At 48.9% G+C, this 22171-nt stretch overlaps 2 protein-coding genes across 2 annotated transcripts in view; one reads left to right on the top strand and one right to left on the bottom strand.

The window, feature by feature from the left end:
- Nucleotides 1-9740, top strand: part of ARX (aristaless related homeobox) — a 12044-nt gene extending 2304 nt beyond the window's left edge. The window contains exons 2-5 of the mRNA XM_003791920.1: nucleotides 1-727; nucleotides 3243-3288; nucleotides 6025-6353; nucleotides 8551-9740. The exon at nucleotides 1-727 is cut by the window's left edge and continues 174 nt beyond it. Of these exons, the coding sequence (XP_003791968.1) occupies nucleotides 1-727; nucleotides 3243-3288; nucleotides 6025-6353; nucleotides 8551-8791 (1343 nt within the window). The 3' untranslated portion in view covers nucleotides 8792-9740. The remainder of the gene's footprint in view (nucleotides 728-3242; nucleotides 3289-6024; nucleotides 6354-8550) is intronic.
- A 7737-nt stretch (nucleotides 9741-17477) lies between these two features.
- Nucleotides 17478-22171, bottom strand: part of POLA1 (DNA polymerase alpha 1, catalytic subunit) — a 307100-nt gene continuing 302406 nt past the window's right edge. The window contains exon 37 of the mRNA XM_023514374.1: nucleotides 17478-17862. Within this exon, the coding sequence (XP_023370142.1) occupies nucleotides 17717-17862 (146 nt within the window). The 3' untranslated portion in view covers nucleotides 17478-17716. The remainder of the gene's footprint in view (nucleotides 17863-22171) is intronic.

The raw sequence follows: 22171 nt of genomic DNA, 5'->3' as shown, positions 1-22171 counted from the left end.
CTGCGGGTCCGCGAGGGGAGGCCCCTCCGCCGCCACCGCCAACCGCGCGGCCCGGGGAGCGGCCGGACGGCGCAGGGGCCGCAGCCGCCGCCGCCGCAGCAGCCGCAGCAGCAGCGGCCTGGGACACGCTCAAGATAAGCCAGGCGCCGCAGGTGAGCATCAGCCGCAGCAAGTCGTACCGCGAGAACGGGGCGCCCTTCGTGCCGCCGCCGCCCGCACTGGACGAGCTGAGCGGCCCGGGGGGCGTCACGCACCCGGACGAGCGCCTCGGTGCGGCCGGTGGCACTGGCAGTGCCCCGGGGGCGGGTGGCGGCACCGGAGCCGAGGACGACGAGGAAGAGCTGCTGGAGGACGAAGAGGATGAGGACGAGGAAGAGGAGCTGCTGGAGGACGACGAGGAAGAGTTGTTAGAGGACGACACCCGTACGCTGCTCAAGGAGCCCCGGCGCTGCGCTGTGGCCGCCACCGGCGCTGTGGCCGCAGCAGCTGCCTCTGCAGTGGCTACCGAGGGCGGGGAGCTATCACCCAAGGAAGAGCTGTTGCTACACCCGGAAGACGCTGAGGGCAAGGACGGCGAGGACAGCGTGTGCTTGTCTGCGGGCAGCGACTCAGAGGAGGGGCTCCTGAAACGCAAACAGAGGCGCTACCGCACCACGTTCACCAGCTACCAGCTGGAGGAACTGGAGCGAGCCTTCCAAAAGACGCATTACCCGGACGTCTTTACCAGGTATGCGCGAAGGGGGGTCTCGGCGACAGCCGTGGAGGGCGCACACGGGCCCCAGAGAAAGGTGGCGGGCGGGCAGGGGCCCCGGACTCGGGCAGACATTTGCCCTTGAGCTCCGCCGAGGCGCGCGCTCCCAACACCCACCCTTGCTCAACCAAACTACCCACTCTTCCCACCCCCACTTCGTCCTTTAAGTTTAGGCTGAGTTAGTTTCTTTCCTTCCCAAGGTCGTCCCAGTTTAATGTTTTCAAATTACAAGTTTCAGTTAGAGAAAGGAAAAAGAAACGGCCTCTTCAAAGAGCGCCAGAACACGCCGACTTGGAGAAACGCGCACAACCGAGCGCACACACACAGTTTTGGGCGCTGTGGCTGGGCCAGGTTCCCCAAGAGGCACAGCCAGCGCTGTCCGCTGTCGCACGGCCGGAGGCTATTTTTGGCCGCTGTGCAGTGCTCTTGCCACCCCCGCGTGGTGCGGTATCAGTTACGCTGTTCGCTGAAGCTGGAGCCTGTGCCAGCCGGGAAGCCCTTTAAAAAGATTCGAGTTCTGTCGTTTCAGGACTCCTGAAATAACCGAAGGAAGTCGGAACTGGGTGATGTTTGGTATATGTACACCTGAGAGACACCAGCCACAATCTTCTCCTCTGACCTCTGTCCTCTCCCCCCAAACACGTTGAGCCCGGCATGTTTAATGTAAACGGTTTACTTTTACTGGGTGGACAATGATTGCTGGAACCCTGGCAGGGGAATTTTCTCATTGGAGGAGGGTCCTAGCCGGGTGTTTGGTCTGGTCACACTCCACTTCGTGCTCCCTGAGTTTTTCTGGGAAAGATGTGCTCCTGGGATGATTGGATGAGCGGGCCCTTGGGCCCCAACTGATTCAGCCGACCTGGGGCGCTCTCAAGGCTGGGGGTCCTTCTCTCCTACCCCAAAGCCAGAGTTTTAGCTGAGGCAAGGAGCCAGGGTAGAGTAAATGTCCCTCAGGAGGGGGTGAAAGGGACTGGTGCCTGCCTGGCGCAAGGCTTGTTAAGCGCGGGCAGCTCCTTCGCAGGAGACGTGCGCAGCTTTTCAATGTGCGTTTTAGAAGGGGAATGCTGCCCGCCCCTTTGAACCACAGGAGAAATCTCTGCTCAGGGCTTAGGAGGCCCGAGCCAATTCCAAAATGTAGTTGGTCTGCCAATTGTCAAACTCTCTCCTAACCAGAAAAAGAAAAGAGCTACTAATGCGCTGTAAGGGCACTTCAACTTAGTCATCACTTGAGCTAAAATTGGTCATCCCATGTGTTACCCAGTCCTTCCTTATCTTTCAAAAATGAAATAAATTTAAAAATCATTATGTGCTAGCAAATAGCTAATTGGCCCACTGGGGTTTTTTGCGTTTATCATACATAATGTATTTCAAGAGAAGAAACTGAGCTGGTGTCAGTGGCACCCAGGTCCGCCCTTTTTTAGCTTCTGGCGAGGGGGGCGGGGTGGGGACCAGAGTGCAAGAGGAGGGGCAGCTCCTCCACTGCCCCACCCCCACCTCTTTTCAGCTCTGGGATTAAGCCCCTAGGCTCCCAAGCCTGCCTGGAGTGCAGGTTTAGATTTGCTAGTGCTCACCTCTAGCAGGGGACAACCTTCAGGAAACCGGTTACCCCCCCCCCCGCAGTTTCAGATGTGGGCCAGGGGCTGAGCGACAGTGAGACCCGGGTCCCAGGCTTGGACAGCCCCCTGCTCTTTCGTATTAGCGAAAGGAGAGCCAATTATTCTCGGTGCGCTCAAATTTTCGGTAAACAGGTCGTAAGCCGTTTTACAGCATCATAATGGTTTCCTATTTGCCTTAATTGTCGCAGTAATAACTGCAATGACGGGGTAGGGTTTCAGCTAAATTGACTTCCCCTGAGATGGGCAGGGTTTGTAGTGGGCACTGGAGTCAGGAGGTGCGCAGAATTTTGTTTAATCGAAAAATTACCCCACTGAACTCTTAACAAGCTTAACGGATCTCCAGGGTAATGGGGAGTGTGACCTAAGGGGGTGAGGCAGGCGGGGGGGGGGGGGGGGGGGGGGGGGAGAAAGAGATGGGAAAGGCAGAGAGCTGGAAAGAGGGGGGGAGAGAATTTTTTTAAAAGAAGCCAGAAGGAAACTAAGAGGGTGGACAAACATATTTTTAGTTGAGCGCTGAGTTCTTCTCCCATTTAATATTAGAACAAAACAGGGTATAAGTATTGTGTGTGTTTCTTGTCTAACTCTGGCCTAGGTTTGTAGACTTAGAAACTTGAGAAGCCCCCCATCACATTTGAATGTAATATGATATAATATACAATATCCTATATCTGGCTATGTGTTGTGGTTTTATGTTTTCAGTCAAATAGTAGCCACTGCAGTGGTGAAGGGAGGGTGATGCCCATGTGTTTGGGGGGTGGAGGGCAGGTAGCCAGGGGAGACCCAACTGGGGGAGGCCTGCCATCCAGGGAAGGTGGCTGAGAGGGAGTTGTGGGGGACCTGCAGTGACCTACTGTCTCTGTGTTGCTTTCTTATAGGGAGGAACTGGCCATGAGGCTGGACTTGACTGAGGCCCGAGTCCAGGTGAGCTTTGAAACAGAGGGAGGGAAGAGGGCTGGAGACAGTGGGGAGGTTGAAGGATGGGGGGATTGAGACCCCCCCCTTCATAAAATGAAGAGAGAAGCCGAATCAGAAAAGTAGACCCAGGCACTCACACACACAAAAGAGATTTAAAACTTAAGACTTGGGAGGAGGGAGGGGAAAGTTTCTGGGTTTGGGAGCCTGAGAAAGGAGTCCAGGTTTAGAGTCTTAGTGAGTCCCCAAGACCACAGTGGTGCCCCCCCCAAAAGCCCCTATAGGAAACAATCCACCGACCTACTTCTCCTGATTGAAATAATGGGATGGAGCATGGATTTGGTTGTTAGACAAATCCGCTCAGCTCCAAGCAGGTATTTGGCTGCGATTAAGTCTCCAATCGGGCTTCATAAAAGCCCACTTAGTGCTAGAACAAACAGGGCCATTTGAAGGCAAAATGCTGTTTGATTTCCCCTCCGCCCTGCACAAGGAGCTGGCTAATGCTATTTGATTTCCCATTTTTTATAGCAATGAGCCCACATTGATCTAATAGGGAGTGAGTGCAATGCTATTAAAGGTGTTTGCAGCCCCATACCAGAGTGCATTTCCGAACCCAGGCCTCATAACCAAAGAGACGATCAACACTGGGCAGCCCCGATGGCCAACAGAAAACAGATGTCCCTGGGTTAGGAGCTGAGTGAATCACTTTACAGTCAAAATCAAGCGCTGATAAAGCACAATAAATTCCATATGGCTCATTTAATACACAACAGCTTCTTGCATTAGAGGGCTAATGATGAGGCCTGTCCCCTCCTTTCTGTTGACACATTTCTCCATTGTCAAACAGAGATGTGACAGCAACTCCGTATTTTCAGCTCAGGGGAACCAGTCGTGGGAAAGTTAAATAACTTTTAAAAAGAAAGAGAGCACCCCTCCCCTTCTTCTCTGCCCCTATTCACTGGAGAAGATGTAATTAAGTGAATATGAATTATTAGAGTCCTTTTGTTTACCTTTGGGGGCCTCAGAGGTATTAATTCAATAATGGGGAATTGCAAGGGGACATCTTGATAATTGCAGTTGAGCTGAGAGAGATGATCCGCCTACAAAAAGGTTTCCATGTTCTTTAGGGGCGTTCTGCATCCACTGCCCCCAGTTCCCCTTCTTTACCCTTTTCACTGCGATCAAGGAGTGGCGGATATTCTCGTCTAGACAGATTTGGACACACAAAAGCTGCCCACCCAGCCTGGTCCCATCTACAGGCTTACTTTTTCAAGCCTCTGGATTTCCACACTGCAGTGTTTGTGAAATTCACAAATAGATCAGTTTGTAGGCTGTGGAGTGTTGCGCACGGGCCCCTTTTGGCAGAATTTTAAGTAATTAAACAATTTGGATTCTTGATTTTTCTTGCCCTGAGTGGGGGGCTGTCTAGAAGTCAACCCAAGCTTAGATGCTAGTGATAGTAACAACAGCCTCCAGTGTGTATATGTGAAAGATATGGATGTCTTTCAAATCGTAAAACATACTCCTCTGGGATCATTTACATTATATTTTAACAGAATTCTGTATAGCCCCGGAATTCATTCTTAATTTTAAGACTCGTATGCAGTCATAAACCCAGCCTTTAAAATATTAATGCCTTCAGGAGAGAAGGAGCATATCTTCTCAGCTGTGGGTGTGATGAGAAGGTCACATAAAAATAATTTCATGCTCCTGGGGTTATTTTTAGATGATGATAGCTGCCATGTTTCAGGTAAAGGTCTATTAAAACTACTTTCTATTACCAATTAGGAAAATACCTCGAGCTGAAAACCTCCCCCAGGCTTAGAACTATCTTATTTAAATAATCTATTTAAGCCACAGCCCCAAAAGGAGATGAAGGACCTGTTAGCACTGAAGCTGTGAAGTCTACACTTATCCTGGCCTCTGATTTCCATGTGCCCAGGTATTGCTGCATACTTCATCCATGCAGCCAGTGCCTTCCTGCATAGAACTGGCCCCTGCCAAGAGCCTCTGCAGAGAGTGGGTTGTATACTTCTGTTTCATCTCATGGCCAGCTTGGCCCCCTAAAATGTTTGCCCATTTGCTAATTACTGTGAGCATTTCTTTCCTTTCTTGAATCCCTCCAGAACACAGCATAATGCTTAGGTGTTTAATAAATGTTTCTGGAAAGATTAATGAACTGCCTCCCTACTTGCCTTTTCAACCCAGAGCAGGGATTTTGCCAGCTTTTGGGTAAGCCTGAAACAGGTGAAAATAGCTGACATGGAGTAAAATAAGCATATCCTGAGAGTCACCACTGAATGCATGCTTTCACTTGCCTTATTTTACTCATTCCTCAAAACAGCCTTATGACTACAACTTTATTATCCCCATTTTACAGATTAGAAAACTGAGGTTCAGAGAGGCTTAGTGACTTACCCAAAGATATGTGGCAAGCAAGTGTCAGTGGCATAGACGTTTCAACCTTTGTTTCCCCATCTCTGAACACAGAAAACCACTTTTCTTAAACTTGGAAAACTTGGGTAGTTGGAATGCCCACGGGAAGGGATTTCCTGCTGGCTTTAATTTTGGGCTCCTATTCACTGTTCCTTTGGTCCCAGATGTGTCGGAGAGCAACCTGAGGCCAAAAAGCGGCAAAGGTGGGTGCGGGCCTCAGTGGAGTGAGAGAGGGTCATAGCGCCCACAACACCAACTGGGATGGGCTGGACCACAAGGTGCCAACACTGGGCTCTCTCCACCTTGCAGGTTTGGTTCCAGAACCGTCGGGCCAAGTGGCGCAAGCGGGAGAAGGCGGGCGCGCAGACCCACCCCCCGGGGCTGCCCTTCCCGGGGCCGCTCTCGGCCACCCACCCGCTCAGCCCCTACCTGGATGCCAGCCCTTTCCCCCCTCACCACCCAGCGCTGGACTCTGCCTGGACAGCTGCTGCCGCCGCCGCCGCCGCTGCCTTCCCGAGCCTACCTCCACCTCCGGGCTCGGCTAGCCTGCCGCCCAGTGGGGCGCCACTGGGCCTGAGCACTTTCCTCGGAGCTGCAGTGTTCCGGCACCCAGCCTTCATCAGCCCGGCGTTTGGCAGGTAAGCCACGGCCTCGGAAGTCTGTCACAGTCTCTCATACACAGAGGCTGGGATCAGGGAGGAGTCAGGAGACAAAATGAGATAAACACATCTTTTTCTTTGGCCCAACCTCAGAGATTTTAGTCAAAGAAAATACTCTTTAATTTTTCCTAAAGAAAAAAGTGTGGGTCTTGGAGGAATCGACTTAGAGCTGAGTGGGAAAGAAGAGGTCAGTGGCAGCACCAACAACCATGACAAGTAGAGTGCTAAATGACAGCTGTAAATGTACCATTGGAAGGCAGCCTTGACCTAGGTAGCAGGGTGCAGACCTGCGCAGGTGTAGGCTACAGAGCAGGGATGACTTTTCAAGTTTTGCAAGTCCTGCTTCATGTCCCAAAGCCTGGAGGCCTAAGGAATACAGACAGCCCTGCTTCCCTTGGGAGCCCTGAAGCCACAAGGCCTTCTGGGTGCACAGAGTTCTTTCTTCTTCCCCAGACTCCATCTTCCTTGTCACTCAAGTGACCTGCTGCTAGCCATACCCCCCATACATTCACCCCTCGACCCCTACAGCAGTACCAGACAACGGAATAAAAGAAACAATTGATCGTATATTATAGCTCCTTTTCTTTAAATGAACATTGAATGATGACATAAAACGTCTGTATAATCACACAGACAAAGAAACAAAGGAGGGATATATTAAGTTAGAAAATGCAGTGAAAATAAAACTGAATGCAGCTTCACTGATCTCTGTTGGGAGAACAAAGAAATAATAGATTCATCCAACTGCGCAGCCACTTAACAAAAATCATCTTAGAGAAAATTAAGAGTCGAAGTAAAATTACTTTCTTGTAACAAACCAATAAAATAAACAGAGTGCTTTGAAGTGTAGTTAGTGACTCAGTTTACCTATTGGAGCCAGAGCATGTTCTGCTACTTCCAGGTCACATTTTATCATTTCTTTCTGGAAAAAAATGTTTAAAGTTCTGTAGTTCCCACTCAGCCACTTTCCCCTCTGACAAGCGACTCGTAAAACCAGGAGAACCATCACTAGAGGACGGGGCTTCGAGACTCAGAGAGTCTGGTAGAGGGTGTGTTGTGAGGGTGCCGCGAGAGAAGTAGACTGAGCTTGGGAGGAGGAGGAGGCGCTGTGTGAACCCAGATGGGCTCCTTTCTAATCCTGGAAATCCTGAATTGGCCCTGCTGGATCCCAGAGCCAGAGCCCACAGAGAGGCGGCCAGGAAAGCCCGTGGGCACTTAAAGGTGGTAGGGGCGGGGTGGGGGGGTGTCCGATGACCCCTAGAGGCTCCTGCTACAGCTGTAGGTCCGCGGTGCGGTGAGGAAGGGCGGGAAGTGCAACGCGTAGTATAATCTTTGTGGCGCTGGCGCGGGTCCCAGGCTTGGGCATGGCCTGCGCTGCGCACGGGGGTTGTGGGTCGAGAGCTCCCTGAGGCAAGAGGCCACAGGATCGCCGAGAAGGCGGCGGTGAAAGGGTGTAGCTGCACTAGGACGCGGCGCGGCTGGAGGGTCATAGCCGCCTGTGGAGCGGAAATCAACAGGCGGGTGCCCTCCACCCCCCCCACCCCATGGGCGCTGGCCCAGCGCTGGCAGCTCAGCCCCGCGCAAAAGAGCGTTTTCCCCCGCGCTGGTGGACCGGAAAGCCAGCTAACAAGGCCGGCTTTTCTAGGGCAAAAGGAGTCCCGGGCTGAGAAGAAGCCGGAGAAACACTTCAAAGTCTGTATCACAGATCTTGATCAGTTTTTATCCCACTTTCTTCTTTCTCCCTCTCCCCCTTTTTGGGTCTCTCCTCTTCTCTCTCCATATTCTCTCCTGGTAAATAGTGTAATTGTGGCCCTTTAGCCTTGGGATGCACCATCTTCTTAAGCGAAACCACAGAATCCATGCAATTGGGCCATGGAGTTTTGGGCCACCGGGTCTTCCTCTGGCCTCCGACTCCAGCCCCTCTAGCAATATCTGGCCTCCTCTTTCTTTCTTTCCCAGTCAGTGCTCTGTTCTGGTAATGCTCTTTCAGTGTGCTCTAAACCCTGTCCGCGCTCCTTGCCCACTCCCCAGCCGGTGGCCCACCCGCGCCTTGCAGCAGCCTCCCTCTGCGCCCTTCTGAACCCCTCCACTTCTCTGGGGACTGGCGGAGGAAACGCAGCCGGAGGCCTGCTCCCAGCTCCCTTGGCCATGACCGCGCTGTTTGCTCTCCCCGCAGGCTCTTTTCCACCATGGCCCCCCTGACCAGCGCGTCGACCGCGGCCGCGCTCCTGAGACAGCCCACACCAGCGGTGGAGGGCGCGGTGGCGTCGGGCGCGCTGGCCGACCCGGCCACGGCGGCCGCAGACAGACGCGCCTCTAGCATAGCCGCGCTGAGGCTCAAGGCCAAGGAGCACGCCGCGCAGCTCACGCAGCTGAACATCCTGCCGGGCACCAGCACGGGCAAGGAGGTGTGCTAAAGGCTGCCCTCCACCCTCGCGCCCTGGGCGGGCCCTGAAAGGTCACCTCACACAGCACCACTCAAGACCAAATGGAATCAGAGGACCAGCACACTCCTGAGACGGCACTGAGAGAGAGCAGTCGCCTTCAAAGCAGTCTGGACGCGGGCAAGGCAGCCTTGGGCGCTACCAGACCTGGCACCTCCTCGGCTGTCTGTCCACTCGCCCCTGCCCCTGCCCCTCCCCTACCACTGCCAACCTCGCTCCAACTCGTACGTCCACTCTCTCCCGTTCTTACTTTACTGAAAACATCGGAGAGTTTTCTCCCCAATATGCCTGGTATTGAAGCTAAAAATTTAAAAAGCCCAACCTCTCTTCCTCCTGACGCCCCACTTATCTTTTTGTTTTTTCTTAAATAGCATTTTGGCGCTCTAAGTTGATCTCCCCAGCGTGGGCCCCGGCAGGAAGCCAGGGCCAGGGAAGCAAATGCGAGTCTGTAAGATAGCTAACAGTGCACTTAAAGGAAAGGGGCGTCTTGTTCTTGTTCTCTTCTTTATCATACACCAACCAAGGTTTTTATATCAAACCAAAGGGAAATACTCTGCTAGAATATGGACTGTTGAAGTCACCAAACTGTGATTATTGATTCTGTACATACCATTGTTATTAAAAAAAGAACAGAGCTTTGTATATTTGAAATGTTATAACGCAATTGCACTCAGCGTGGTATGGTAAAAGTTTGTCCTCCTGTAGATTCTTACTGTGTTGTAGATACGGTAGGGTTCCTAGACAAATATTTATGTACTCAAGCCCTTTATTTAACTTATTAACTGTAGAAGCTTCTGAAACCTTCAAGATAAAGGCAATGGTACAGTACTTTTGTGTAATGTGTAATTGTTATCACTTTTCCTTGCTATCTAGTGGAGAAGTGTCACGCTCAAAATAAAAAAAAAATATATGTTTAACAAAAGGAAATGTGAATGCTCTATACGTGCGCTGAGGGGACAAAGAAGCCCCCCCCCCGCAGAGGTCAGGGGTGGGCTCAGCAGCCTTAGCACAGTGTGGGTTTGTCCGAACACGCATCTCTCTGGCAGAGGCCTTCGGTTGAATCCGATTCCCAAAGAGAATTGGATTTCCTACAAATGTTAAAGACACTTTCCACGCGCATCTCTACTGCCCTAGTCGTGTTGTAGTGGGAGCTGGGGGGCCTGGGCAACTAGGGTGGGGGTGGGTTCGAGGGTGGGTGGGTGTACAGTAGGCGTTGTTGACGGTGGTGTCAGAAATTTGAAGCAAGCGGGAGTCTTGGCTCGGAAGGGAAAGGAAACTGTTGGTGGAATGTGCCACGTAGCAAGGAAGTGCGCAGTCCGAGATGACAGGTAATCGGGAGAGCAAGAAGCTAAGGCGCTGGCTTCCGAGGGGGCGGGCTCCACTGTACATTCCCAGGGAGGAGGGTGTGTGTGTGTATGTGTGTGTGTGTGTGCGCGTGTGCGCGCGCGCGCGCGCACGCGGGAGAGAGAAGAGGAGAGAGAACACGTAGGAACAGTGATGGAAAGGCAGCGAGGGGTATCCAAGTGGCAGATCTTAACTCGACAAATGTCATTACATCACTTATCCAGGCACTAGTAAATGTATACATTTAAAAAAATCTAAACAACTCAGTTTCGTGAGGAGACCCAAACAGATTTGTAATACTAAACCCCCTTGGCGCACCCCTCCCCGAGGCAGGAACCATAGTTTCTCCCTCTCCCGGACCCTGCGTGCGCCCCTCCGGGTGACCGCTCGGTGGAAGCTCGCCCGCAGGGGCTGGGTCTCGCCAGCGCTCCTAGGGTGATGAGAAAGGGAAGAGAAGCTTAATTAGTTTCAATTTGCAGTAATTAGCGCGCCGGACCTTTGGGGAGAGGGGCAGGCGGGGGATGGGGGGAGCAGCCTCGGCGTGACTACTGTGACTCGCGTAGCTGGGGCCGGCCGCCCCCGCCACACCGCTGGTCGGTCGGTAGCCGCGGGGGTCGCGGGCGCCCTGGAGGAGGAGGGGACCTGGGGCCCCTGGAGACCTGGGGCGCAAGTGTGCATGGCCGAGGGGAAGGTGGGGGTCGGGCAGAGGTCAGCGGCCCGCTGGGCGCTGCGCCCGCCTGGGTGGGGGGTGAGCAGCCCGCCCGCTGCGCCGCCCGCGCCCGCGGGTCCGCTGCTCACCTCGGGGGCCCGACATCCCCAGGCCCCGCCCGTCCGCACCCGTGGGGAGGTCGCTGACCAGCTAGCCCGCGGAGGCTGCTTCTCCGTCTTTGGCCGTCCGGAGGGTCACTGCCGCCCTGCCCAGGCCCTGGACTCAGGCGGGCGAGGCTCACAGGCAGGGGCCGGCCTGGACACGGGGGGCAGCCTTCAACTCCATTCCCACCACACACGCGCCTTTTCCGGGTTTCCAGGCCCAGCGGGAACTTTCAGGGCATTTGCTCTAAAGCCCTCAGACTCCACAGGGTCTCTCAGGGCGAAGGCCGCTTGTCAAGGATGGTCAGGGCCGCTCCAGAGTTTGGGAGGAGAGGGTAGTTTAGGAGAAGAGTGAGGGAAAGAAGTTTTTTTTGTTGTTGTTTTGTTTTGTTTTTGGTGCTGAATATCAATTTTCCGTCGATTTTGGCGTTTTGTTTGGTAAGGCTTCTTTTTCCCCCTCCAGGCTGCCAGTTGGATGGTATATGAGAAACAGTACCATTCTTCCTGTTAATGAACTCTTTTTTAAGTCATTTTTTCTCATTTGACCCTTCCATGGAGCAGAAGCAAATTGCGTGAAATTACCTCCAAGGATTACATTTATTACTGGCCAATGAGAACCCCTCGCCTTGTTTTACAAACTCTTAATCCTATGTCATTCTGATGCCGCAAACAAGCCCAGTCCTGGGCCTCCTATTCTTTCAACTTTCCCCAGCTGGAGGGACCTCATTCTGCACTTAATATTCCCCATAAATATCACACGCTAAAGACCCCCTGACTTCCAGCAAGTTCACATTAAACATGTGACATGTCACGCATGACAAACTCTGAGTATCTTTTCAAAGCAGCATTAAAAGCAAAGAAACCAATTTTCTTCTCCTTCCAAACCTCCCCAAGTGCTGAATGATGGGGATTGGAAAGAGCCACTGGAGCGTACTTAGGGGGATTTTATGAGATTTTCCAGAATGATTTAATCTTATTGTGAGCATTATTAATGAATGGCAACCCAATTTGGCCCCAATATCTGGGAACACGGTCACAATGCTGGGAGCGGCTGACCCCCCCCAGCCTTAAGCAAACCTCTTCCACTATGGAGGAGGACATGCAGAGCCTCTGGGAGTTTGGGGAGAGCTCAGTTCAGGGCATGGCTGTCTCCTGTCATGTCCAGGGCAGAATGGCCCAACACCTGCTTTCTCAGGGCCCACCCCCACAGTATCTTGGGGTGAGGGGTGACATGGAGCTCAGCATGGGCCTCTGCGGGAGTGGTGAGGGGAAGGAAGGGGCAAGTTAATTTGCTACATTTTGAGACAGGTCAGCCAGATCTGGAGGAGGCCCCGAAAGGCAAAAAGGGCCCAATTGGCATATTATCAGTAGTGTTCTTCCATCACTAACTACCCATGGTATGCACTGGGGTCGGTGGTTCCGGTGGACATCTCAGGTGTGGAGTGAGGAACACAGCAAGTGAATGAGTTAGGTAGAGTGACTGTTGGAGAGAAGGTTTGGGACCACTTGAGACTTGAAACTCAGTCTTTAACTAAAGTCACTGAAATTGGTTTTGACCAGTTTCCCTTATTTTCTCTGATTACTCTCCTCTCCCATCTAATTGAATATTTATTATTGTTGTTTTTGACTTGTAGTATCAAGAGTTGAAGCACCTGTAGTTCTCTTTTTAGTATCACTTAAAGTGTGGAGATTTTACTAGAATGAAAAAAGGGGCTGACGTTAGAAGAAAGGAAACTGTACATAAGTTAGCCCGACTTGCTTTTAGAGAAAAAAATGTGTACGTGAGCATGTGTGTATGTGTATACACAAAAGTGAGTGTATCTGAATGAAGGGGATCTTAAGGGGGGTCTAAAATGGTATTTTGGAACCCAGAGTTCCCCAGATTAACTGCATATTTAACTGACAGTGGCGGCCTGGCTGGGGGGCGGGGAGAAGAAAACCCGCTACCTGACAGGGAACAAGCATTTTTCAAAGGAAAAAGTCATGTTGTCCCTGGACGTTATTAACGGTCCAGTTTGAAGTATACGTTTTTTTCCTGTAAAGAAAAGGGAGCGATTACCAGTTATACATTAAGAAATGTCATTCAGTCATTTTTATTCATTCTCCGGAAATCTTCGTAAAAGCCTGAATCATACTTCTACAAGCAGCAATTTTGTTAATCCAGGGGGTTATTACTCTGGGCCCTTATTAGGTTCTACACCACTGCCAAGCAATCCTATAACCCTCTCAAAAGAAGTTTACCTCCCTGTTATAAAACCAGTAGTGGTATTTATACTGTGCAATAATTAGTGTATTACTTGAATCCACTAACACGTTCATTTTATCTCTGCACAAAACCTCTAGTCTGCTTATAGAAAGCTTGTGCCTCCTTTGGTGCTGTTAAAGTGGTGAAAGAGTGAATTGAAGGCTGGTTGCACTTTCTCCTTTTGCCTCGCCTTAATTCCCATCTCTTTTTGCTCTCATCCAATTAGCACAGTGTATTAAGCGGTTTATCATCTCATAGTCAGCTATTGAGAGAAACAAGGCGAGCACTTTGCAATAGAACCTGCGCTCCTTTGACACCCTCAGGTACTTACATATTCCACTGCGCTATGAATAATAGAGGAAGAATGGAGCGCTAATTCCCTCATCAAAGAATGCCTTGTCTGCTGCTTTGCTCAACAACACCATTCTGATCAAAAGAAAAGCAATAAAGCTTAGCATAACAAAACGAAACCTACTTATTAGCTTAGTGGTTAAATTAATGCAGAGCCGCTGCTATTCAAAACCAAGGTTTGAAAACAGCCTCCAACAACCTGATAATGCTGCCTTCGGGATGAAGGAATTTTAATCTGAAATTTGAGGCTGGCTCAGATGAGTTAATCTATTAAACTGCTATAAGGAAGCTCCACCACAAACCGTTCAATTAAGAAATATTTAGGTGAGGCAGGGGGGAGAGAGAGAGGAGAGAGAGGGAGAAGGAGAGAGGAGAGAGATGAGAGAGAGGAGGAAAATAGGGTTTTAAGTTTGGGATGGGAACATTGAATAGCATCAAATTGAGGGGTTGAGGGTCTTGACAAGAGGGTCTGGGGTTTGGTTTTTCAGAAAACCCTGACAGACAGGAAAATCTGTTTGGGGAGTTTCCTTATCCTTGTATCTTCTGACAAACTCCTTTTAAAAGATGTTTGAAAAAGTGTGTCAAGGTCTGTATATGTGTGTTGGAGGTAAGAGGTGGCAGGGCCTGGAGAAGGAGGTGGCGGGGAGGGGCAGTGAATCAATTCCTTTTCAGCATTTCCCAAACTCCAATTTGAGAACTTTGATTTGTCCCCATGTCCTGGGCGACAGTCATGAGATTAGCTCCATCTGTTTTCTGGACAAATTAAAATCTTATCAAGCATGCTCTTTTTAGGATTTTTCAACTTCTGGCCTCCTCTACCCACCTTTATATGAGGGTAGAGGGGAAGCCTGTGTGCAAAGATCTGCTGTAGGTCTAATCCTAGATCCTAAAGTAAGCAGAGAAGGTGCCCTCTGCCAGAGGCATAGGGCTCTGAGAAGAACTGGATTCTTTTAGGGTGCTGTTTCTCCACTGGCCTGGATAAAGGTTAGCCCCGAGGTTTAGCCTGACTCACATGGTGCCTAAAGTCGTATTTAAAAAAAAAACTAGGTCAAGCCCAGCATCTCACACCTGTCCTCCTGGAAGGCCAGGTGGTGAGGTCAAGAGTTCCAGACCAGCCTGAGCAAAAATGAGACTCATCTCTACCAAAAATAGAAAAATTAGCCAGGCATGGTGGTACACACTTGTAGCCCCAGCTACTTGGGAAGCTGAGGCAGGAAGATCCCTTGAGTCTAGGAATTTGAGGTTGCAGTGAGCTGTGATGAACGACACCACTGCATTCTAGCTAGAGTGACAGAGTGAGACTGTCTAAAAAAACAGAGAGAGAGAGAGAGAGAAGAAAAAAGAAAAGGAAAGGAAAGAGAAAGAAAAGCTTAAAGATTAGTTGCCAGGGTTTAGAAATTCATGAATTTTATGGAATATTTGGATTCCTGGCTTCTCTTGAAAACTGGATACTGTGGCCACACTGGCATTGCTCCTTCCAGCATCACTGAGTAGCTGCTGCTCCTTTTGGAAAGGACCTGCCCACTCCAGTTTGCCACAGTCCCTGCTACTCTCTAGTATGAACCCAGCTTGCTTTATCTATTCACTTTTAGAATTTGAGCTTAAGATCCTGACCTGAGCTTAAGAGCCTGTGGCAACACAGGCTTAGGCTCTTCCCTTATAAAGAAGTGGGTGGTATTTTCTACCAGTTCTGCTCCCAGTTCTCCCTACCAGGGTGCTAGCAACCAACATAAACCAAGGAGTGGAAACCTTTCCCAGAGAAAAGTAAGTATGTGGTCACCAATCTTCCAACAGAGATCTAATGGAATTCTTAATCAAAATTATAGTTTCAACTTTCCATAACATTCTGGAATCCTTAGGTGCCTGGAGTTATAAAAGATTGAAATAAGAAAACATCAACTGATACATTAGCTTTTTTCAGGGACCGTACTCAGAAATGTCTGACATTCAATAGAAATGATCCCTGCCCTTATGGTGATTACAATTTAGAGGTAGAGACAAGAAACAATTCAATGAGAAGCCTTCTGGAGTTTCTTGATGACCAAGTTCAGGACAAAGATTTATGTTTAGTATAATTCCAGCTCTTAGAAGTCAAGAAAAATATGCCTTCTCTTCAGAAGGCAAAGTTTGGATTGGACACACATTAAAAAACCATCTCTATAACTTCATATGATAACAGCAATTATTATTATTATTTTTTAGAGACAGTCTCACTTTGTTGCCCTTGGTAGAGTGCCATGGCGTCATAGCTCACAGCAACCTCAAACTCCTGGACTTAGGTGATTCTCTTGCCTCAGCCTCTGGAGTAGCTGGGACCTGAGGCACATCACTACAATGCCCTGCTATTTTTTGTTGCAGTTTGGCTGGGGCCGGGTTCGAACCTGCCAGCCTTGGTATATGGGACCGGCGCTGCCCCAGTAACAGCAATTATTAAAAGAGTTAACCAGGGGAACAAAACCACATTAATCCCTTAGTCTCCCAAAACAATTTGGGTGCTCCAATTTGTGACAGGATGTGGAGCATGAGGTACCAAGTGAATTAATTCATTGACATGGCTCTAAACCCACAGTATTTCTACTTAGAACCTGAATGTTAAGAGGAAGAGAAAAGAGAAGGGTAAGAGCTTGAGGAGAGAAAAACGAAGAAAAGGCAAGCCTAGGGGATCCTCCCTTGTAGGGGGGCTTTCCTCCTTGGAGCCATTGGCCGTGCTCTTCAATAGAGATACCACTGGGCTCTTGGTTTCATTCTCTTCAGCCTTCCAAGTCAGCAAAGGACATGAGAAACCATATTTCATCTCTTAAAGGATCCAAAGCCTACAGAAATTCTCCTCAGTGCTACGCAGAACATTTAGCCAAACATGTGCCAAGCAACCCTGATGGGTCCTGACTGAATGATAGTTTGAGGTGGCTAAGAAGAAAACAGGGCTGAGGTCTGGGGATGGGATGGCCTCTAGTCATATATGCACTTTTTTTAAAGAGGCAGGGTCTTGCTATGTTGCCCAGGCTGGACTTGAACTCCTAGGCTCAAGTGATCCTCCTGCCTCAGCCTCCTGAATAGCTGGGACTACACGCATAAGCTACAGTGCCAGCTTTCATCATATTTTCCTCCTTGCTGCCCCTCTGGTTAACCTTTTGCACCTGACAAGGATTCACTCAACTGCATTCCCTTTAGAAAACTTTATTCTTAAAGACAGAGTATATTTTTCTTTTATAAAAACACATAGGTAAACATTTTAAAAATCCATATAGTTGCACAAGGGGAAACATTTTGTTAGCATAATCTTACCAATAACGTAAGAAAGACTGCCATGCTGAAATACATTTTGCTGCTAGAAAGAGGGTGCCGTTCTGAAGCAGTGAGGAAAAATAGCAAGCACCAGGACCAAGTAACCACCCTCACCCCATTTTTGTGAATACAACACGGTGATCTTCACACATTTTTAATGGACTGTTAGGACACAAAATTGTTTTAAACATGCTTTTGCCACAAAAACCTTTACCTGTACTTTCTAAGGGTAAAAAAAATAGGCATGAGGGTATAAAACACCTGCTCAGTATGTGTCTGTTGGACTTTGAAGCAATCCAACACACAAGCTTCCTCTGTCTAGTGAGTGCATGGCTTCGAAATCTCCCCCTCAGCTACTTATATAAAAGACAAGACTGAAAAGGACAGCCACTCTGGGGGCAAGAGGCTGGGGAAGCATTTAGACTTAGACTGGGTTTAATTGGCGTCTGAAAAGGCAAAATGTTAGGCTTCAGCCAGGCTCTCTTTCTGGGGGCACCTCAGCTAAAGGCCCTGGAGCAAAGCCGGGGGTCACTTACATTCCAGCTACTCTCAATCAAAGTAGCAGTTTCCCTCCCCCAGAAAACCCAGTCCCTAATATTCAAGGTCTTCAGGTGCTTGAGGAAGAGCTCTTGGGGCCATGGTTCCAAGTGGCATATCTTAATATGAAGACTGTGGGGTCTTCCTCCAATGCTTAGTAGATTAAATATTTTTACAATCACCCCTCCAGGTCTACATTCACACAAACATGAGATGCAATTCCAAAGGCAACAGCAGACGCTGGAGAAGCAGCGAGGGCCAGAGTGGAGATGCAGAGGAAGTGGGATTTTTCAACTACTCCCTCCTTGTTCACTCCTGGGATTCCCTTAGGACTTTACAGCACAACTAGCGAAGAGTTTGCTGAGGTTCACTTCACAGTAGCCGCTTTGGGACAAGAACTGCTCTACTGTGTTCTTGAGTTTTCCATAGTCTTGACGAACATTGGGGGTAAGAAACTGCTTCTTCACTTTATCTAAAAAGAAATAAAAAGAAAAGGATCAGAAGTCTCAGAGATAGCTTCTTTAAAGACCATTCAGTATTCATCAGGCACTAGAGAAGGGGTGTAGGTTCTGTTTGCAGCTCCACGTCTCAGATGTCCTCTTTGGTCTACTGTCCTCTAAGGCCAGTCCAACATAACCCACCCTCCTCCTACGTCCTGCCCCCTAGAATCCTCTGTGAGAGCCTTTCTTCCTTTCCCCTGCCTGCCCACCACTTCTCACACCTAGCTGACTCAGCACACTGGGGGACTGGGCTACCCTCTACTGATGTCAACTGCAGGTGCATGCCCATGTGCAGCAGACAAGGTGAGCTCCACTCGCAGGCACCACTTTCACAGCACTGTCAGCACACGCATGCAACTGCCTGCCGGGTCTGGATGTGGCAGGCAGTACCTTGTCTCAAAGGCAGCAAGCACCTCCCCGCCCAAACTCACCAGATCAACTGGGCCCAGTCAGCTTCTTCTAATGTCTAGTCCCTCTTGTCTGGGTCCCCCTGCTAAACAAAACCTTCTTTGCTGAGCGAGGTGAGGGGTAAGCTGCCCACTTGTCCATTGCCGAGATTTCTTTGTTCTTCTTTGTCTACACTGTGTGAACTCAGGGTATGCAGCGCCCTGCCTCCTGCTCCTTCAGCCCATTCATCCCTGGCCTTCCTGCTCTGAGAAGGGTGCTACTAGTCAAAGAAAAGATCCTTCCTTCCCCTCCCCAGAGCCTGCTACTTCTATAGTTTGCTCTCTTAAAGGAACAGCAGGATTGTGATGTTTAGGGGGAAGAGGGTGATCCCTGGGGGAGTCAACTCTGCCCAGGACATTTAAGATGACATGGCCTTTGTTCAAAGTGGCTTGGAAATCCTGTAAAATGTTCGGAGAGGCCAACTTTTTTTTTTTTTAATCCCCATTTTATGGTTGAGGAAACTCAGAGATTAAGTCACTTGCCCAAGGTAATCAGGGAAGCAGACATGCAAACTCAGGTAGCCTGAAGCCCCCCAGCCAACATATGAGGGGGGGGCTCACTTTTGCACCCCTCCATCACTGCCTTCAGATAGAGATGGGCAGGCCCCAGAAAAAACAGTTTTTCCTGAGGTGAGGGTGCTATGGATGCCAGCCTGTGCCAAGGTGCTGGAGACAGCAAGGCTGCCCAGAAACCGGGAGGGGAGAGCACAGTACTCCCAGCAGGCAAAACCTCACTGAAACAGCAAAACAACACTGAGGTCCACAAAACACCTAGAAAACGGGAACTCAGTCTCAAGAGTTTTGTTCCTCAGCTACACATTCACATTTGTTCTGCACAACCTTTTCTAAATTGCATCAATTGCCTTTTAAAAATCAAGTTTTGTCAAGGATTTAAATGCCCAAAGTGGGTGGAAAAAGAGAGGACAGGAGCCCCCCCACCAATCGTTAACTGAACTGACTATAGAAAGACGATTTGAAAGTTCTAATTATCGGAGTCTGGGAATATACAACAATGGCCCCAACCAGCGTAGGCTGCCTCCCGGCAGGCCAGAGCCACAGGCCAGCAACCCCGTGCATGTGAATGACACAAATGCATCTGATGACTGGGGAGAGCACATTTAAAGAGCTGCGGCAATACAGAGCAGGGAGGAAGAAAGAGGACATAGCTCCTGATGTGTTTACCTCCTCTGCTGATGGGATATTGACTTTTCCCACCAGGTTGGTTAGAAAGGGGACTATTTACGCTGCCACACAGCAGAGTTAGAATGACAACCAGCGTCACTCAGTGCTCTTCTTCGTAAAAGACAACTGTGACTGCCAGCATATCCCATAGCCGGTCAATACGGCCAAGGCACCATTCCATGCCAGTTAGAGATGCAGATAAAAGCTCCTATTTGCTTCCCCAATGAGAATTTAATCAATAATGTATGGAAGGTCTTCTAGGAAACAGAACTGGACAAGCTGTCATGGGCTATGTTGGGGGTGGGGTGGGGGAAGGAATCACCCTTTCTGCTTGGTTTTATCTCACCCCTTTAGGCACCTGGGGCACCCATGTTAGGCCTTACATTAAACTGTTACCCTGTTTCTTTTTTTGTTTTGTTTTTGAGACAGAGTCTCAACTCATTCACCTTGGGTAGAGTGCCGTGGTGTCATGGCTCACGGCAGCTCAAACTCTTGGGCTCAACAGATCCTCTTGCCTCAGCCTCCTGAGTAGTTGGGACTACAGGAGTGCACCAAAACACCTAGCTAGGTATTCTGTTTTTAGTAGAGACCAGGTCTCACACTTGCTCAGGCTAGTCTCCAACTCCTGACCTCAGGTGATGCACCTGCCTTAGCCTCCCAGAGTGCTAGGATTTACAGGCATGAGCCACCATGCCCGGCCCCTGTTACCGTTTCTGTCAACATCATGCCTACTACTTTAGAACTCAAGGGAAAATACACCTGTTAAGTGGTGGAAGCCAGTTAATATGGCCAGTAAAAACCCCATTCCTTCCCCTGCTCTGCTTTTGAGAGTCAGTCTACTGATCAAGACTCTATCACCACAGGAGCTGCAGGTCAGGCACCTGAGGGCAATAACTGTTGCAAGTTTCCAACAGGTCATTAGGCAAGAGGAAGAGAAGATCCACAACCATCCCATCTCTGTCCACAGAGATGTCACTGGCTGTGGCTGCTGCTGCCTTGGCCACTGGTACAACACATCTAAACTTCATCAACACAGGGAAGGAAATGCTCTTCCTATATACAATTGCATCGGTGAAATGGACTCTGATGCCTTGAAAAATTTCCAGATTTTCACCCAGAAATCACTCGTCGTAAAATGCCAGCAGCAAAACTAATCTTTTCTTACTTTTCCTGTGAATAACATTAGAGCAGTGGTTCTCAACCTTCCTAATGCCAGGGCCCTTTAATACAGTTCCTGTGGGTCATGACCCACAGGTTGAGAACCACTGCTCATGGTTCCTCATAGAGAAACATGTATCCAGAGCTTAATTATACTGGTCATTGTGGTTATAGACTAATTGCCAAAAATATTCTGTCCCTAACCCCTATGAAAATGATGGGGGAAAGAAGCCTAGATAGTCACAAAATATTTTATCATACACTAAAATGAACCACTAATTTAAAAGTCATTTTCTCTGGATTAGAATCTAAAACCCGCAAGTTATAATATTTCCATATAGGATGAACTAGATCATTATATGTGGGTTGAACTTGTCTCAAATATTTTATTTAAGTCAACTGCTAGGAAAAAATGACAAAGGAATATTCTCCCATCTGAGGAAACTATCTCTACTTCACGTATTTCGGTTCCATGTCAATAAATCCCAAATCTCTTTTCAGCATTACTCTTTACAAAACCCTTTTTGGTCTTAAACACACTGAACTGGAAACCACGAGGCAAAGACATTTTAACATCGCCTACTGGTTATTTTATTTTAATTAAGGCAGCCTTAGGCACACAGGCAGCAGCCGTCTCTGTTCTGAATGTCTGTTTCATTTATTTCCGTGCAAAGGTATCAAACAACAGTCAGTTATAATTGATTCTGTCAGGTGTTATACAGTCAGTCATAATTGTCTCTGTGTAGAGGTGTGTCAATTTACTATATCTGAATTAAATATTCTGTCAATTATGAAATCAGGTAATAATTTCAGTCAGTTTTTTAATTGCATGGCTTCCCACCATACAGTTCTCAGCTCTCCCACCTTTTCTAATCCATAGCCTCCCTCCCTCAATGCAACGTGAGCTTTGCAGTAAGGGGTGGAATGCAGAAAACTCTAGGAATTTTGAAAGAAAACTGCACCCCTCTACAATCCAGAGTCACCCAACCTCTAAAGCTGTTGGAGCCTCTGGCCTGGCTGCCTTTTGTCTAAGTATCAATCTATAACTGAGTCTCCGGCTAGGCACACTGAAAGATCTCAAGTGACAACCATATCTCAAAGACAAAGACATTCAGGGCTCCAAATCAAATGACAAGTATGTAAACATGTCTGAATTAAAATAAGAGATAAAAAGATACCATCTTTGAGTCAATTCCTATTTAGAAAAAGCAATTCACAAGGCACAGTTCCAGGCACACAAAGAGTGTGATACATTTATTGACTAGCCAATGCCTTTCTTGTCCATTAAGTCACATCTTAGATGTGAAGATACTTATTTTTGAGGGCTGAAGAGTCTCTCTGTTAGTCCACCATCCAGTTTTATTCCTACTTATAAATAATTATCTTCAGTTTTCTTTTTTTCTCTTCTGTTTTGTTGATACCAAAATGCAGCCTTCAAGCAGAATAAAATATCCATGGTTTAGCTCAAGTGCTCTATTGGGCTGATCTGACAAGT

Source organism: Otolemur garnettii, unplaced genomic scaffold, assembly GCF_000181295.1.
Source record: "Otolemur garnettii isolate 467f Iridium unplaced genomic scaffold, OtoGar3 scaffold00051, whole genome shotgun sequence".
NCBI classification, from domain to species: Eukaryota; Metazoa; Chordata; class Mammalia; order Primates; family Galagidae; genus Otolemur; species Otolemur garnettii.
Note: the sequence above shows the minus strand (reverse complement) of the source record. Positions and strands in the feature narration are given on the sequence as shown.